The 16,056-nt window shown below is 39.4% G+C and overlaps 1 protein-coding gene across 1 annotated transcript; it reads left to right on the top strand.

The window, feature by feature from the left end:
• The first annotated feature begins 4,511 nt into the window (after positions 1–4,511).
• Positions 4,512–15,501, top strand: LOC104453649 (RNA-dependent RNA polymerase 1). Its single transcript, XM_039316733.1, is given in 8 exon segments — positions 4,512–4,770; positions 6,720–7,367; positions 9,661–10,092; positions 10,141–11,107; positions 11,110–11,602; positions 12,324–12,474; positions 14,437–14,536; positions 14,539–15,501. Coding segments are annotated over 7 exon segments (3,387 nt in total). The 5' UTR covers positions 4,512–4,770; positions 6,720–6,851; the 3' UTR covers positions 15,267–15,501.
• Positions 15,502–16,056: the final 555 nt, after the last annotated feature.

Genomic DNA, 16,056 nt, shown 5'->3' with positions numbered 1-16,056 from the left:
CCAATTCCTAAGGGAAATTACCAAAAAAGTCCTAAATTTATTATACCCGTGCTAATTCAGTTTTAAACATTTTAATTTGATCAATTTAGTTCAAATTCCGTTGTAGTTGCACCAATTTAGTCAGAAACATTTCTATCATTTTGCCAAATTAATCATAAATATTTTGACGATTTATTAATTTAGTCATATAAGCTAACTTTAGCTAGAGATTGCTAATGTGATAGTGCAGTCAATGCTACTTATCCTAAGCAACATGGCAGCATTGGCATGGATGATATATCCAACTAAGTTTTAACAGATAACAAAAGTATATTTACCTTTAATTAGCAACGCTTTCACCATCACTACACATGTGATTGATATCCAATAATATTCCATAAGTGACTACAACGTATTTATTGCAAAAGTAACTTATACTAATGGACCGAAAACAAAAAAAAACACAATAGCAAAAGTGAAAAGACGTCTCAAGAGTCGAGATATGCTCGTTTGATGCAATTCCGTCGGAGGGTCATGGTAATATTTCCTACTTGGGCCTCTAAATTTTTAACGCAAAGCCCTAGATGTTTCTCAAAATTGAAAACTCTCTTCCTAATGGGATGAGCTATATGATTCTCGACCTTATCTCCACGCTTTTGCTTTCAGCATTTTTTTCTTCTTTTCAAACTTGCTATTCTTCCTTTTGGTCTAGTGAACTTCTGGTTTGACATGATCAGGTTTCCTGCATTCATAGCCAACTGCATCCTGACATTTATTCTCATTTTATATTTGGAGAACTTCATTATCTTCAGAGGATCCCATTAGTCTCTTGCCTTTGAAGCTCCTTCCCCTTTTCTCATGATGCTCTTGAATTTCCTTGTGAGTAGCGCCATGTCCTCGTCAAATATCAACATGTTGCTGATTAACTTGTCACGTGATTAGTAAGCTTATGTTAAGAATATGACTTAAATTTGAGTCCAATCTAAATAGGTTTCTTAGTTTATGTAGGTTTCCTAATTTGAGTAGTTTCAACAAGTTTCCTAAAAGTTTTTATTTTGGATACAGGCATCAGGTATATACAGTAGGTGGAATCAAATTGGTTAACACTCTAGAGCAAACAAAAAAAGTTTTAAGAGTTTTTCTGAAATTTTTTTAAGTGAATTCTGTGTAAGAGGTTAGTGCTTGGGAAACACTTGACCAATCGAAAGATTGATAAATCTGTACCATGTGGATTCATAGTAAATCTCCTAGTGGCTGGCTTAGGTTCTGAAGCAAATTAGGTATCATTCATTGTTAATTTCTCTTAAAATTTCTTCTTCTCACATGACATTAGAATTGCAAAATTCATTAGTTTTTGACCACTTTCCACGGAGGATAAGTAGCTTCCAACTCATTATGAAAACACAACGGTGCAAATTTTTAATTATTATGAGTTTTTAATCAATATGGGTGATTGGTTCTCAATTGATCAATCCATGGCCTAGAACCGAGAATCAATCTTGTGCCTACCAATTCTGAAGATTGGAATTAGGAACCGGACCAAGTGGTTCTGGAATTGAGAAAAGGTTTTCGGTTTCGATTTGGTTTAATTCTTGATTTTACTCAAGAAATGAACTGAGTAAAATACAGCTGTTCGCAACTATATTTACTATACTCTTTTTAAATAAATCATTAATTTAGCCAAAAAATTGAAAAGACAGGTACTTTACTACTTTTTATTTTGAGTCCTCGTGGGACCAAAGCAACATTTACCTAAGAAAGTGTGCACAGAGGGAATTGACAAGCTACTAGGGAAATATTTTTATGGATGTCCCTTTTCCTTTTATTATTAAAACAGCCGCATCTCTCTCTTTATACTTTCCCTCTACTCTCTCTCGTCGCATCAAGCATCCAAGGGTTTCCACACGAGGAGCTTCGCTGTGATGGTGGTTGCTCGAGACCATGGTGGTGGTTGCACGAAAGAGAGGTGAGCAGCTCAGAGCGGTGAGAAGCTTTGGTCTAAAAGAGAGAGAAAGAGCTCTAATTTTAACTTAGGGTTACCTCTACCTGGTTTTGATGTTTTGGTTCGGTCTAGTTTTACATAAGGGACCAAACACTAGTTTAGTTCCCGATTCCAAAATTGGATCGATTATTCCCAATTTCACATTTTTAGAACTAGGAATTAGACCGATTCTCGTGGAAACCACCCATAATTAATTGATTCAATCCAATCCAATCCAATCTGATTCTTGGATTGGATTGGACCGATATACATTTCTATTAACTAGTACTCAAGTATCATAACTTTCATATGGCTCTTAATACCAAAATTTTTTAAGAGATCACTTGGGTGTCACTTTGGGAAAAAACAATCACTTCATTGTCATCAGTGATTTATATGATTCAAAAATCCGACATGACGTTAATTTGCCATAAATCAATTGACGTGGCTTGCCAAAGAAAATCCAATAAGCAAGAATCATGAAGAAATAAACGAAGTGATTTTGGCCTTATCGGTAAAAAAATAAATAAAAACCAAAATAAGAGAAAAGGGGAAGAGATTTGTTGCTCCGTTTGTCCCTCTTCCTCTCCAATGGTTGAGCGATGATGGTTCTTCAATGGAGCTTAGTCATTTAAAGTTTGTGTACAGTTGACGAGGAAAATACACTCTACAATCTGGAATTGAAAAGAAAAGGACTGAGCGGATTCGGTGGAGGGATTTTTTTGCAAGATAACAGTGTGAACTTGGCAAAAAAATTTGGTAGAAGATGTTCAAGCCATACTTAGATGCAAAAATGTTTAGGAAGAGGCAGGCGATTTTCCACTAATACACCCAACGTGCCATCTCCGTAACCTTCGATTTGTCTGCGATTTGCAGGATTCCGGCAAAGGCACACCGCGATTCATGTCCCAAAAAAAACCAGCAAGTTCTTTGTGATTCATTCAAATCAAGCGCAATTCCTCGTGTCACGTTGTCTCGTCATCATCTCGACCTCACAGAAGCCGATTCGACCGATCCCCACTTGGTCATCTCGTAAGCTCGATCCTCTCCACTGCTCAATGCTCATCTCATCTTGAATCTCTCCGCTGCTCAAGCTTCTCGGGAGAGGAATCCCTTTGTAGAATTTAAGGGTTTCGGTTTCGAATGAATTTGGGTAACAAAAGGGCCAAAACGAGTCATTCTTTCTCATTTTGATCGAAGATTGTCCACCTTAGACTTAAGATTTTTCTTTTGAAAAGCCACGATCGTTCTAAAAAATTAACTTGAAAAGTCACGAGGGACGATTAGCTAGAATAGATAGTGAAGTGAACAATTTTACAAAGACATTACATTTAAGTAGTCGGTCAAAATGTTTTGGCACTAAGATGAGCACCGCATAAAAGTCATGGCACTTTTAATATCATTTTTTAGTATCCAATTAATCTCATGGATTACCAAAATAATGCTTAGCCTCATTTTATTTCATGAATAATGAATGATTTGAAAAATGCATTTCTAAAACTAATCACTTGTTTTGATCGGAATAACTAATCAATGAAATTTTTTCATAAAATATTCTTCAAGTCATATACTTTTTTGTGAAAGATATGGAATCAGGATTATTTTATTTGCCAATTGATTCGGGGGGGCTAGAATTTCTTCAGTAATAAGTCTCGGGAGTGGAAAAGGGAAAGACAAAAATTGAAAAAGGGAGGACAAGCAGGATGCGTTTGTTTGCGTTTGTTTAAAAATTGTTCCGCGAACGAAATAGAAAAAGTGTTTACATTCGGGAACAATTTCGAACAAAAAACGCGTTTGGTAAACTTGTTAGGGAACAAAAAATAAATAAACACGTTTGGTAAATTTGTATAATTTTTTTATTTCTTTTATTTTTTATATTTTTTTCTTATTTTTCCTTTTTCTTTTTTCTTCTTTTGGCCGGGCGGCCTCGCCCATGGCACGGCGGGCCCGGCCGGCCGCCGGGCGAGCTCGGCCTCGCCTAGGCACGGCGAGATCGAGCTCGCCCGGCCGGCGAGCCCGGCCTCCGACGCGCCGATCATCTCGTCGGGGCCGGGCGAGCTCGATCTCGCCCGATCCGGCGAGGCCGAGCTCGCCCGGCCAAGGCGAGGCCGACCCTCGCCCGGCTACGGCGAGGCTCGGCCTCGCGGGGCGGCGAGCCTCGCCGTGCCGGGCGAGGCCGCCGGCCCTCGTTGGCGATCGCCGCCATGGCGAGGCGGCGACCCGGCGAAAGAAAAAAAGAAAGAAAATAAGAAAAAAAAGAAGAAAAATTTCAAAAGTATTTCGATTTGTGTTTGAGAAACAAAACACAAAATTTGTGTTTCTTGTTTCTACATTTCTTTTTTTTTGTTCCTGGGAAAAGAACAAAAAAACAGAAAAAGTGTTTAAAAACAAAAAAGAAATACAAACAAACGCAGCCGCAGTGACCTCTCGAGGAAACACCTTCCTTAACAAGGAACTCGCTCCGCTTCATGCTGAGGGATCGTCACGTTCTCATTCGTCAGCCAGCATGGCCCGCGAAGGACGGAATTGTCGCCTTTTCCACTCTCTCTCTCTCTCTCTCTCTTCCCCCACCTCTATATCAAATGCAGAAGAGCAGGAGCGACTGAGCGTGAGTGAGAGAGAGAGAGAGAGTGATTGATTGACTTTTTAGTGCAGTGTGGTGTTGTTGACTAAGGGGTTGACTCGCGGTGGACGTCGGCGGAGGAGACGCTGCTCCGTCTTCTTTCCTGGGGCACTTTCCTTTTCTACTACACTCTGTGTCGCCGCAGAGACAGACCCTTCTTGCTTCCCTGCTCGGCGAGCTCTCAGAGGTAACTGGGTTTCTTCTTCTTCTCCTTCTTGTCAGTAAAGTTTGGATTTTTGGTGATCCCCGTGTTTTTTTTTTTTGGCTGTACTGGGACATTATATTCAAGAGTGGGAACTCCGGCGTGTGAAGAACGTTTGCGATCACGTGTGGATCTCATGGTTTTTTTTTTTTTTTTTTTTTTTTTTTTGGGGGTGGGGGGTGTTTGGTTCGGAGAGGCTACATTGTGTGGGAATTTGCTTCAGGAGTGAGATGATGCTTGGGTATAGGGGAAAAGAAAAGACGAAAAAACGCAAGCGTGTGCTTGCTGATGGTTTACTTCCTATTGTGTTGATTGGTTCTGCCGTGGCGTGTGGCGCGCTACATTCGCGCTCTTCGTGTCGACATGTGTCCTCTTTTGCTGCTTGCGCTGAAATGCTGAATTGTGACCCTGTCGTTGCCAAGATGGGACTTTTACCGTTTTTGGCTGTTTGATGTGTGTTTTGTGTGCAACTTCTTCGAAAGAATTTTTGTAGCCCCGTCTAAATATCATTAGAGAAGTCAAGTGATTGGAAAAGAAAAGCTCCGGACATTTGAGAAGAATTACGACATTTTTTCTCCGATGATATTTAGATGTGGCTACAAAAGGGAATTTCTGCTTCCTTGTTCGTTTTATGTTCTAGAGTGTGAATGTTAGAATTGCAACCTTTTCTCAACTATAAAATATAAACATTGACTCGGGAGGAATTTTTCAAGAAGCATCGTGGAGAATCTAATTGCAATTTGACATAGTGTTATGGACTTGTGGGAGGTATTCATCTTGGTACTTTACATTCCTAGCGGAATTATCTATTTCTTTTGTATGCCTGTCAAAATACCAGGGGGAAAGGTTTAGGAATTCCTTCTGTTTCACCTCTGTAGCAATTTGTTCGTTGGAAAGCTCAGTTACGTCCTGTTGTTCCATTCATGAACTTGTTTGGACAGCATCCTGAGAACTTCTGCTGCTTGAAATTTGACCTAAGTTTAGTTGGGATCAACACATCTTGGGTTTTCGTGGATACTTTTATCAGCATGGATCCGAGATTGAAGAAACAATAGTTGCGAACAAGTGATTTCTCTCTGTCATTTTGGTTTGTGCCAAGATACAGATTTGGTTCTGCTGCAATTGCTGGCAGCTGACATAAAGTGCTAACTACCCTTTAACAATAATTCTCCTCCAATACTCATTCTCTCCGAATGAGGTTTGCCTGAATGATAAAAGTGCACATGATTTCACAATAGTGAGTTGTTCTGCTACAGTTGCTGGCAGCTGATGTAAAAGTGCTAAGTACCCTTCAACAATAATTCTCCTCCAATACTCATTCTCTCTGAATGAGGTTCGCCTGAATGATAAAAGTGCACTTGATTTCGCAATTGTGAGTTGTTCTGCTACAACTGTTGGCAGCTGATATGAAGTGCTAGGTACCCTTCAACAATAATTCTCCTCCAATACTCATTCTCTCCGAATGAGGTTTGCCTGAATGATAAAATTGCACATGATTTCACAATAGTGAGTTGGTTGCAGTTTCGCACTATTCTCTTGTGGGGTTAAGAAGGACTCGAAGTGCTGTGAATGTCCCAATGATATTCTTATTTTGAATTCCTTATTTTGCTTCGTTGAAGAATTCATGATTATCAACATGTAGATCTTTTCGGGAAGGCATTTTTGTTAATTGGAAATAAAGTCCATCACTGTCATATGTTGATATGGTTGCCTAAAATTACAGGCCGTTTTGATGTTTTTCTGATGCTGGCCGCTCTTGTGCTTACTGTGAACAAAGCTGTTTGAAGCCCATTATGCTTGTAAATAGTTTTCTCGAGATGGAGAAATCAAGTGTTCATTTGATGATCAATCGCTATGATGATTTGTGGTAGTTTGAGGCAACGATCAATTTATATAAATTTTCATGTTTCCTGTCTAATTTTTTCCCCTTTCAGTACGGCAAACTTCATGCTTGGAGTTGAATGTTGCATGTGCTTTTCAAAGGCCCTTGGCTGGCATTCTTCTGTCATTCCTGGTGATGCCCTTGATATGGTGTAACAGAGTGCTATAAAGTTTGCATCAGTTAAATGGGTAAGACTATAAATGTACACGGATTCCCTTCATTAGTGACTGTAGATACAGTCAGGGGATGCCTGGAGCAAAGGACTGGCAGAGGTACTATTTATGCCATCAAAGTTAGACAGGATAAACGTGGGGTTCGATCATATGCGATTGTCCAATTTATGAACGCTGAACATGCAGAGTTGATTATTTTACTTGCTAGTCGAAAAGATTTGTGGTATGGGCGATCTTATCTAACTGCTCGCAGGGTTGAGCATGATATTGTACAAAGGCCAAGAACCCTTTTGCATTCAATGGAAGGTATCACTTTGCATTTTGGCTGTCAGGTATCAAGTAAAAGGTTCTCTACTCTGTGGAAAGGGGTGAATGTCTCCCTAAATTTTGGGATTGGGATGAGAAAATTCTGCTTCCTTTTATCTTATTACAATACGGAGTATAAGCTCGAGTTATCCTATGAAAATATTTGGCAGATCGAGCTACATCGTGCAAGAGGCCATAAAACAATGTATCTTGTGATTCAGGTGAGTGGACTTCGTTCAGATTACAAGAGACTGATTTACTATTTTGCGCTAATATTGTGATTTATCCTACAATGCATGTTTGGTTTTTATATTTGACTGGACATCATTTTGGCTGTGATCTTCTAATTCCAATGAACGTTAAAATTCTTCGTACTGCATTCTTCCCCATAGTGTCGGGATTTGATTTTTAGCTCACTAAATGGTGTTATTCAAGCTCCCAGTTGATGACTTGATGTAACACATTCAGAAGATGTTTTGTTTTTATTTTTCCCCCTGTTTAACCTTCATGGTATTTCTGCCTGGATCAAATGTGTCATGAACATAGACAGCTTGCCAAGACCTTATCCTAACAGAGAAATGGCTGGCAGAACTCCAAACATTATTGGTCGGCTTTGGCTGGACGAGGAAAATTCTGGTACAGCCACTCGTCTTGGGACCCAAGGGTCATTGAGCTAGGTTGTGGCAATGGGTCAAGGTAGTGAGTTTGTGGAAGTGAAGGATGAGTTCTCCAGTATCTACAATCCACAAGGAATTTCTTAAAAATTGGACCTGTATAATGGATGTTGAAGGGAGACTTAGACAAACACAACTTTGTAAATTAAGAGAGAGATTGTGGAAGAGGGCTCTTTAGAAAAGATATGGTTGAAACTTTCACTGTAGGAAGCACACGGATTTAGTTTAAAATCAAGGACGTGTTCTGCTGACACACTAATTACTAAGTGGTCACCATTTACTACCCCCCTCAAATCCCAGATATGGAAAAAATAAACCTGGTGCACGAGCAGCCATGGTGGCTGCGAGCTCAAGGTTTGGTGAGCTCCAGATCTGGTAGCCATAGCAGCCGCAAGCTGGAGCTGGAGCTCGAGCGGCCAAGGAAAGCTCCAGAACTGGTGGCCATGGCCGCGAGCTCAAGGTTTGGGGAACTCCAAATCTAGTGGCCATGGAGGCCACGAGCTCGAGCGCCATGGTTGCATGCTCCGGATCAAGTGGCCATGGCCATGAGTCCGTGCTCCTGTCTCTCTCTTTTTTTTTTTTTTGTTTTTTCGATTTTTATGTTGTCTGATGCGGTTCCTTTTTGGCGCCACATAAAAAATTCCGTGAATCATAAGACAGCATGTGTGCTTTGACGTCCAACTTAGTAATTCGATTATTTATGCAAACAAGAGAAAACACATAACAGAGGGAGTAATGTGGAACTTTTTAAATAAAGGGATGCATATGAATCGGGAGAAAGAAAGTAGAGGGATGAAGCAAGTTCTGCAGGGACCACTGGTGATACACCTATTGGAGATCACGTTAGGGGCCTTGTACTTAGGTTGCATGCTATTTGATTGATAGGGAAAAGTGTATTAGAAGTCGTAAAACTTGAGTATACAATGAAGCAAGTTCTGCACTTGTAAATATGTGCGATCAAATTTTGGACTTTTTGAAAAATTATCCAATTACGTTCTTCCTGAAATGCAGACGCGGTAGCTTGAGACAGGCTGCCAGACAAGAGAACTGCTAGACAAGAGAACTCAAATTGAGTTATGGCTAGGAAGACTTGATTGCAACAGTTGAGAGGTTATGACTTCAGGATTTACGACATTCAATGCCATTTTCCGTGGTTGATAATTTCCTAACTGAAACTCAGTATTTGAAAACTCACTAAGGCACAGTATCACGACAAGAGATGATAGAATTTTGTAAACAGTCTTAAAGGATAAGGCTTGGAGGTTTATGATTATAATTTTTCATGAGGTTGTTGTTTCTTGATTTTAGGAATCGTGCGATTTGTTAAGTTAAATAATTCCAATCTTCTTGGGCTACATGTTAATGTTAGATGAAGACTCTTGTCTGATTCATGTATTGTTAATTGAATTTAATGAGGTTCTGGGTCATGGCAAGGTTGGTTAAGTAGGAGGCTAAGCAGGGTACACAAGTTCCTTTCAGTGATAGAGATAAGAGTTCATATCTGCTGATCATATTCTCGCTTCTGGCTAATTTGGAACTTTTGAATGTTTTAGAGCCTAAAAGGTTTAGAATTTTACACTTTCGGCATAGTGGCAAATCTTCCATGGAGGCAAATATATTGATGGACATCATGGATTTTCCTTTATAAGGAGCCAGTTTCTGGGGCTTCGGCTTCAGTCCCCCAAACCTTCACTTTCACTGACATGAAAGAAACCCAGTCCTTTATCTATTTTCTTATGCTTGCACTTCCCATTCAACCATGCATGCTTTTCTGCATAATATGCTGCTTATGATAGAGGACCTAATATATTTCTATAAATTTTGTTCTTGTGGATGTTAGCTGTACGGGGCTCCCTATATTCGTAAAAAAGTTGTTCAGGATTCAGTGGATGTTTTGGTCAGTTATCTCTACAATTTTTTCAAAGATGGCTCTGATGACCAGTGGGTGAGAGCAATTGATTTTACTCCCTCAGCTTGCATTGGACAGTCTTCTGCTGTATGTTTAGAAATTCCTTGTGAATATCCACTTCCAAATTTTCATGAGAACTTTGTCAATTATAAGGAAACCGATGGAACGTTTTCTATGGAAAATGGTTCTCCTTTCTCCTGCAGTGCGGATCTAGTTCCAATCGTAGGCCCTCCCAGAGGAGTTGACTTGCCTTATGAGATCATCTTTAAGATAAATTTGTTAGTTCAGAATGGCTGTCTAGCTGGACCTTCTCTTGATTTGTCCTTTTATCAAATGGTTGATCCATGGAGGATGGACATGGACATAATCCTAGATGCCTTGGACATGGACATAATCCTAGATCCCTTGGACATAATCCTAGATGCCTTGGACAAGCTGTTCCATTTGAAAGAATGTTGTTATGAGCCTTCACAGTGGCTGATTAAGCAGTACAAGAAATATCTCACCTCCCGGCATTCTACGAAACAGTCTTCAATATCGTTAGATGCTGGCTTGGTTTATGTACATAGGGTGCAAATAACACCATGTAGGGTGTATTTTTTTGGTCCAGAAATTAATGTCTCAAATCATGTATTGCGGAGTTATTCTGAGTACATTGACAATTTTATCCGTATTTCTTTTGTGGATGAGGACCTGGATAAAATGTATTCAACTGATTTATCTCCTCGCACTGCTTCGGGACATGGGAGAACGGATATATATGAAAGGATCCTTTCTATTCTCAAGAATGGCATAAAAATAGGTGATAAGCATTTTGAATTTCTTGCCTTCTCATCCAGTCAGTTACGCGAAAATTCTGCTTGGATGTTTGCTCCAACAGATGGTACAACTGCTGCAACTATTAGGGCAGATAGGGGTAAATTCAGTGCAATAAGAAATGTGGCAAAATATGCCGCGAGACTTGGCCAATCCTTGAGTTCATCTACCGAAACTCTCAATGTAGGTGAAGATGAAGTTGAACTCATTCCGGATATTGAAGTCAAGTCACTTGTTGAGGATATGAATTATATCTTTTCTGATGGAATTGGGAAGATATCTGGAGAGTTCGCTCGGAAAGTTGCAAGAAAATGTGGCTTCAAGGGCTATACTCCTTCCGCGTTTCAAATTCGCTATGCTGGATATAAAGGTGTTGTAGCGGTTGATCCAACGTCATGTGTTAAACTATCACTCAGAAAGAGCATGTTAAAGTATGAATCAGATGAGACAAAGCTAAATGTCTTGGGATGGAGCAAATATCAGCCTTGCTTTCTTAATCGCCAGTTGATCACTCTTCTATCAACACTTGGCGTTCGAGATCACGTGTTCGAGAAAAAACAAAAAATGCTGTAGATCAGCTAAATGCCATTTTAGTTGATCCCCTACGAGCACAAGAGGCTCTAGATTTAATGTCCCCGGGGGAGAATGGTAACATTCTCAAAGAAATGCTAAAGTGTGGTTATAAGCCTGATGCTGAGCCTTTTCTATCGATGATGCTGCGAACATTCAGAGCAACAAAATTGTCTGAATTGCGGACAAAAACGAGGATATTTCTTCCTGAAGGAAGATCAATGATGGGATGCCTTGACGAAACCCAAAGTTTGGAATATGGCCAGGTGTTTGTGCAGTATTCCGGTAGAAGAAAACAACAGATGTGGGATGAGTCAATTGTGTTCATTGGTACTGACTCAGATCAAAGCTTTGTTGTACAGGGAAAAGTAGTTGTTGCCAAGAATCCTTGCTTACATCCAGGTGATGTGCGTGTTCTAACTGCTATAGATGTGCCAGCTTTACATCATATGGTGGATTGTGTTGTTTTTCCACAGAAGGGAAAAAGGTATGACTCTAAGATGCCTTGTTATTGGCTTGCAATTACCTCAGTTGCACTGGCACTTGTCATGGATCCATTTTGGACTTGTTTTTGCTTTTGGTTGTGGATCTTTGGCTATTGTTTTGATTTGGTTTGGTTCAGTTATAATAATAAGGTCTAAAATTTCTAATATTATGTTTGTACTAGGTCTAAAATAAATGAACTGATGTGCAACCCAATTTAATTTTTTTCCGCATTTTACATAGCCAAGGATAATTTTGACATTTTTCTTTAGAAATAGTTTTGGGCCTGCTTTTCTATCACCTTTAAGCTTTGAGAATAAATGCTAGAATATTTATCCAGTGGGATTTGGTGGCTAGATTTGAAATTTTGTTGATCCTGCTTCTGGTTTGTCTCTTTCTTGTATGAGGTTTGAGTTCACCGATCCGAGGCTTGTATGTAGATTCTGTCTACATGTGATGCGACTTTGCTAAGAAGCATCCTCTACTATGCTGTTGTTCTATGCTTCTGATAGTTCTAGTTCTGGATAAGCACTGATAGGTTTACCCTTTAATTCTACTAGCTAAAAGTATAGGCGAAAAATTCCTTCCCCATAATTTCAGTAATTCGGGTTGACTTTCTTCTACTTTAAATTGTCCCAAACACACTTTTAATAGATAAAAGTAGAAAGCAAAATATGATATCAATTTCTCTTGTTAATGCATAATGCGATTCTTGAATGAAATAGGCCTCATCCAAATGAGTGTTCAGGGAGTGATTTGGACGGAGATATCTACTTTGTCTCCTGGGACTCAGAATTAATTCCGCATCACCAGAGACAACCTATGGATTACACGCCTGCCCCAAGTGAGAGGTTAGATCATGATGTCACAATTGAGGTAATGCTTTTTCTCAGGATTTCCACGGAATTATATATATTGTAATGACTTTTTATGATGCTGTGAAACGTTTTGAACAGCTTACAGTTATAGTAGGAAATCCATCTAGCATCCATCATTTGGCATTCTCTATCTTTTCACTTGACTTGGCTTGTCTGACATGATACTTGGATAATTTTATCTTTGCTGAGGAATTTGGCATGTGAGCAAAATGTCTTGTCAAACCTGCTGTATTCTTTTGGTTTCTTATTGGTTCCTTTTACTTATAAATTTGTGTGCTTCTCTTCCTTCCTTCCCTGGGCTGGAAGAACCCCTGAGAAGCTAAAATTTGCACCCTCTGCAAGCAGATGATAGCTTAAAAGTTAGTCACGAAGCAAACAGTTGAGTACGAGTGGGCTCATTAATTCAACCATTAGGTCAGTAGGATTCTTATAGTCAAAGATCTGTTTATGCCTTACATAACATGGAATTGGCTGTTTGACCAGGACTATTCTATGAGAAGTCCCTGGAAAGAACTTGCACTCAGAATTCTCCACATGTAGTTCATTAATTTTTGCTTGTTTGGAGGCTTCCCTAGTTTTTCAATGCCTCTATTCATCTTCTGCCCTAAAAGCTAACTGCCAAATTTTGCTCACTCAACTTCAGGCACAACTGCACACAAAGTGATATGAATCTTTGTAGGGAAACAAAAAGCGACTATGGTAAATAATGAAGCACTTGAGGCTGTAGTGTTGTCTCGACTCGGATGTGGGTTTAGCTATGATTAAGAGCCGCTCATCAAATGTATCTATAAAGGCTAGCAGAGCCATTTCACTGGTTCTGAAACCCTATTTCAACATTTCATATATTTTGCCAAACTTAGAGGTGTATTTGGTCAGGCATTGTGCTTGGATGCAGTTCAAGTGACTGTTGTGGAGGGACATAGCTAATTTTTTAAGTAAAGATGAGGGAATGAAAAAGTAGGCTTACTGAAATGATGCATGGGTTTTGTTTATATTCCAGCTGTTGTGAATCTGTTATGTTAAATTTGATTATTATCTAGGAAATATCAATGCAATAGGAAGTGATGGATTAAAGTGTGTGATCATGGAAAGCATCATTTTCATCACCAAGTGAAACTACCTTACTACTGTGGTATTTTTCCTTATCTAGAAGGCTGGCCATCATGGGAAATATTAATGATCTGAAATTAGATATACCATGGGTCGGTCCATTCAATTTCCTCCTTGTGAAGAAACTCTTCTAGAGAATAAAGATTCATATATGATAACTCATCCTTGCCATTGGGGGGAATAGGATTGGGCTCATGCTTTGGGGTTAGCTGTATACTTGTTTTAACTGTGGCGTTTCTTAAATTGGGGTTTGGAAGTTATCATTACGATAATGATGCATGGGTTTCTGGAAAGAATCTTTTGGTCTTTATAATAAGTTTTGTTCCAGCGTGACTCTATAAGTAAAACTTTGCCTATGTTCTTGACCTTGGATTTGGTACCCACTCTTCACTGCTGTTGAGAATTCCTTGTTCTTTTAGGCGGCAGTCGTTACGAGGCTTCCATTCTCTGAATTGGTATTATTGTTTTTATTAAGATTGATTCTGCTGGAAATACCGTGGGGATAAGCATCTACCTGCAAGCCTATACTTGCCCATGCATATACATCTACTAAGATTGGTTTATGCATTATTCTTTTGCATTACAGAACATTTCCTTTTCTTGATAATGAAATGAACGGATTATTTTGAATCATTGGGAACATTGAAATTGGAAGTGGCCAGCACATATATACCTTGAACTCTTAAGAGAAGATGTATATCTGAGCACACTTTATTTTTGAAGGGTTGTTGATGATCAATTTGCCGAAATCAATGAGTTGCATTTGGAAATTTGCCGCTTGATTTCTCTTGTAATGCTCTATGGATATGTGGGTAATTAAAACCCTTTTGTGATTTTGTTGCTTAAACAGGAAGTGGAGGAGTACTTTGTAAATTACATACTTAATGACAGCCTTGGAATTATTGCCAATGCCCACACCGTCTTTGCAGATAGTCAGCCTGAAAAGGCCATGTGCCTGAATGTTTAGACCTTGCCAGACTTTTCTCTATTGCGGTTGACTTCCCAAAAACTGGTGTACCTGCTGTGATACCTCCTAATCTGTATGTCAAGGAATACCCAGACTTCATGGAGAAGCTTGACAAGTCCAGCTACCCATCCAATAACGTGATTGGAAAGCTTTTCCGGGAAGTCAAAGAGGAAGCATATGCATCAAGCTCTATTCGGAAGTTCACACTGGAAATGGCGAGGCAATCTTATGACCCAGAGATGGAAGTGGACGGATTTGAGGATTATGTCGATGACGCTTTCTATCACAAGGGTAATTATGATTACAAGCTGGGGAATCTGATGGAGTATTATGGGATTGACACAGAGGCTGAAATACTTAGTGGCTGCATAATAAAAATGTCCAAATCTTTCACCAAGAGGAGGGACGCTGAATCCATCACTATGGCAGTAAAATCCCTGAGAAAGGAAGCTCGGACCTGGTTTAATGATAAGGGAAGTGGTTCGTATTCTGAGCCCGTTGATGAATATGCAAAAGCATCTGCGTGGTATCATGTCACGTATCATCCGGAGTATTGGGGTTGCTACAACGAGGGTTTAAAACGAGATCATTATCTTAGCTTTCCTTGGTGTGTATATGATAAACTAATCCAAATTAAGAAGGAAAAACGAGGTAGGATGACTGCTCGTAAGTCCACTCTTGAAGACTACTTCACCCGATTGCGTCTGAATTGAGAAAGCCAACTTGGATATTTTCTCAGTTGAAGAAACCGAAGTTGTTGTATTTGGGTCTTCTGCAAATGTGTAGGCAACGGTACTCCTAAATTCCTGCTGTTTGTGTAGCGAAGCTTAAATAACATTCTGACTGCTATTTGTGTGTGCATTACATCTTTTTGTACATAATGGTAATGTCAAACGGCTGTTCACTGTCTATAGTCTTTCTGAATTGGAATTTCCGTATCGCGATAAACTTTGCATACCCCATAAATTTCTGTGTATGATAGTTATTCTTCCATGCCACAGGTTCCTTGGATTCCTAATGCTGGTGGGTTTGAACATAATAACATTTCTGTAATCTCAGATAATGGCTCTAGGCCAGATGACGCTGCATCAGATTTGGTTTGTCATGGAATTTGAGAATAGATCATGCTCTTGCCATGGCTGATGGGGAAAAATTTGTGGCAGCTGTTATCATGGGGATGGAACATTCCTCAGCACAAAGGAGATTAACAAGATTTTCTTACGAGGAATTTAAAGATCATATTGATGCCAAAAGTACAATATTATCTTAAAAAGTAGGAGCAGAAAAATTTGCGACTCATTATCTCACTGCACCAAAATCTGCAGTTTGGAAAACAGCTTCTAGTGAAGCAATTATTTACTAACTCGATTCTAGGTCTCACGAGACAATCTACCTAGTTTCTTTCTTCTTTTCTCGTGGGACAAATTGAAAGAAGTTATGCAGTCCAGCTCAGTAGAAAAGAAAGCCCAACACATCAAATTTCAAATATTTTAGTTACTTATA

This window comes from Eucalyptus grandis, chromosome 7 (assembly GCF_016545825.1).
Source record: "Eucalyptus grandis isolate ANBG69807.140 chromosome 7, ASM1654582v1, whole genome shotgun sequence".
In the NCBI taxonomy this organism is placed as follows: Eukaryota; Viridiplantae; Streptophyta; class Magnoliopsida; order Myrtales; family Myrtaceae; genus Eucalyptus; species Eucalyptus grandis.
The sequence above is the reverse complement of the archived record's forward strand: the minus strand, read 5'-3'. Positions and strand labels throughout refer to the sequence as shown.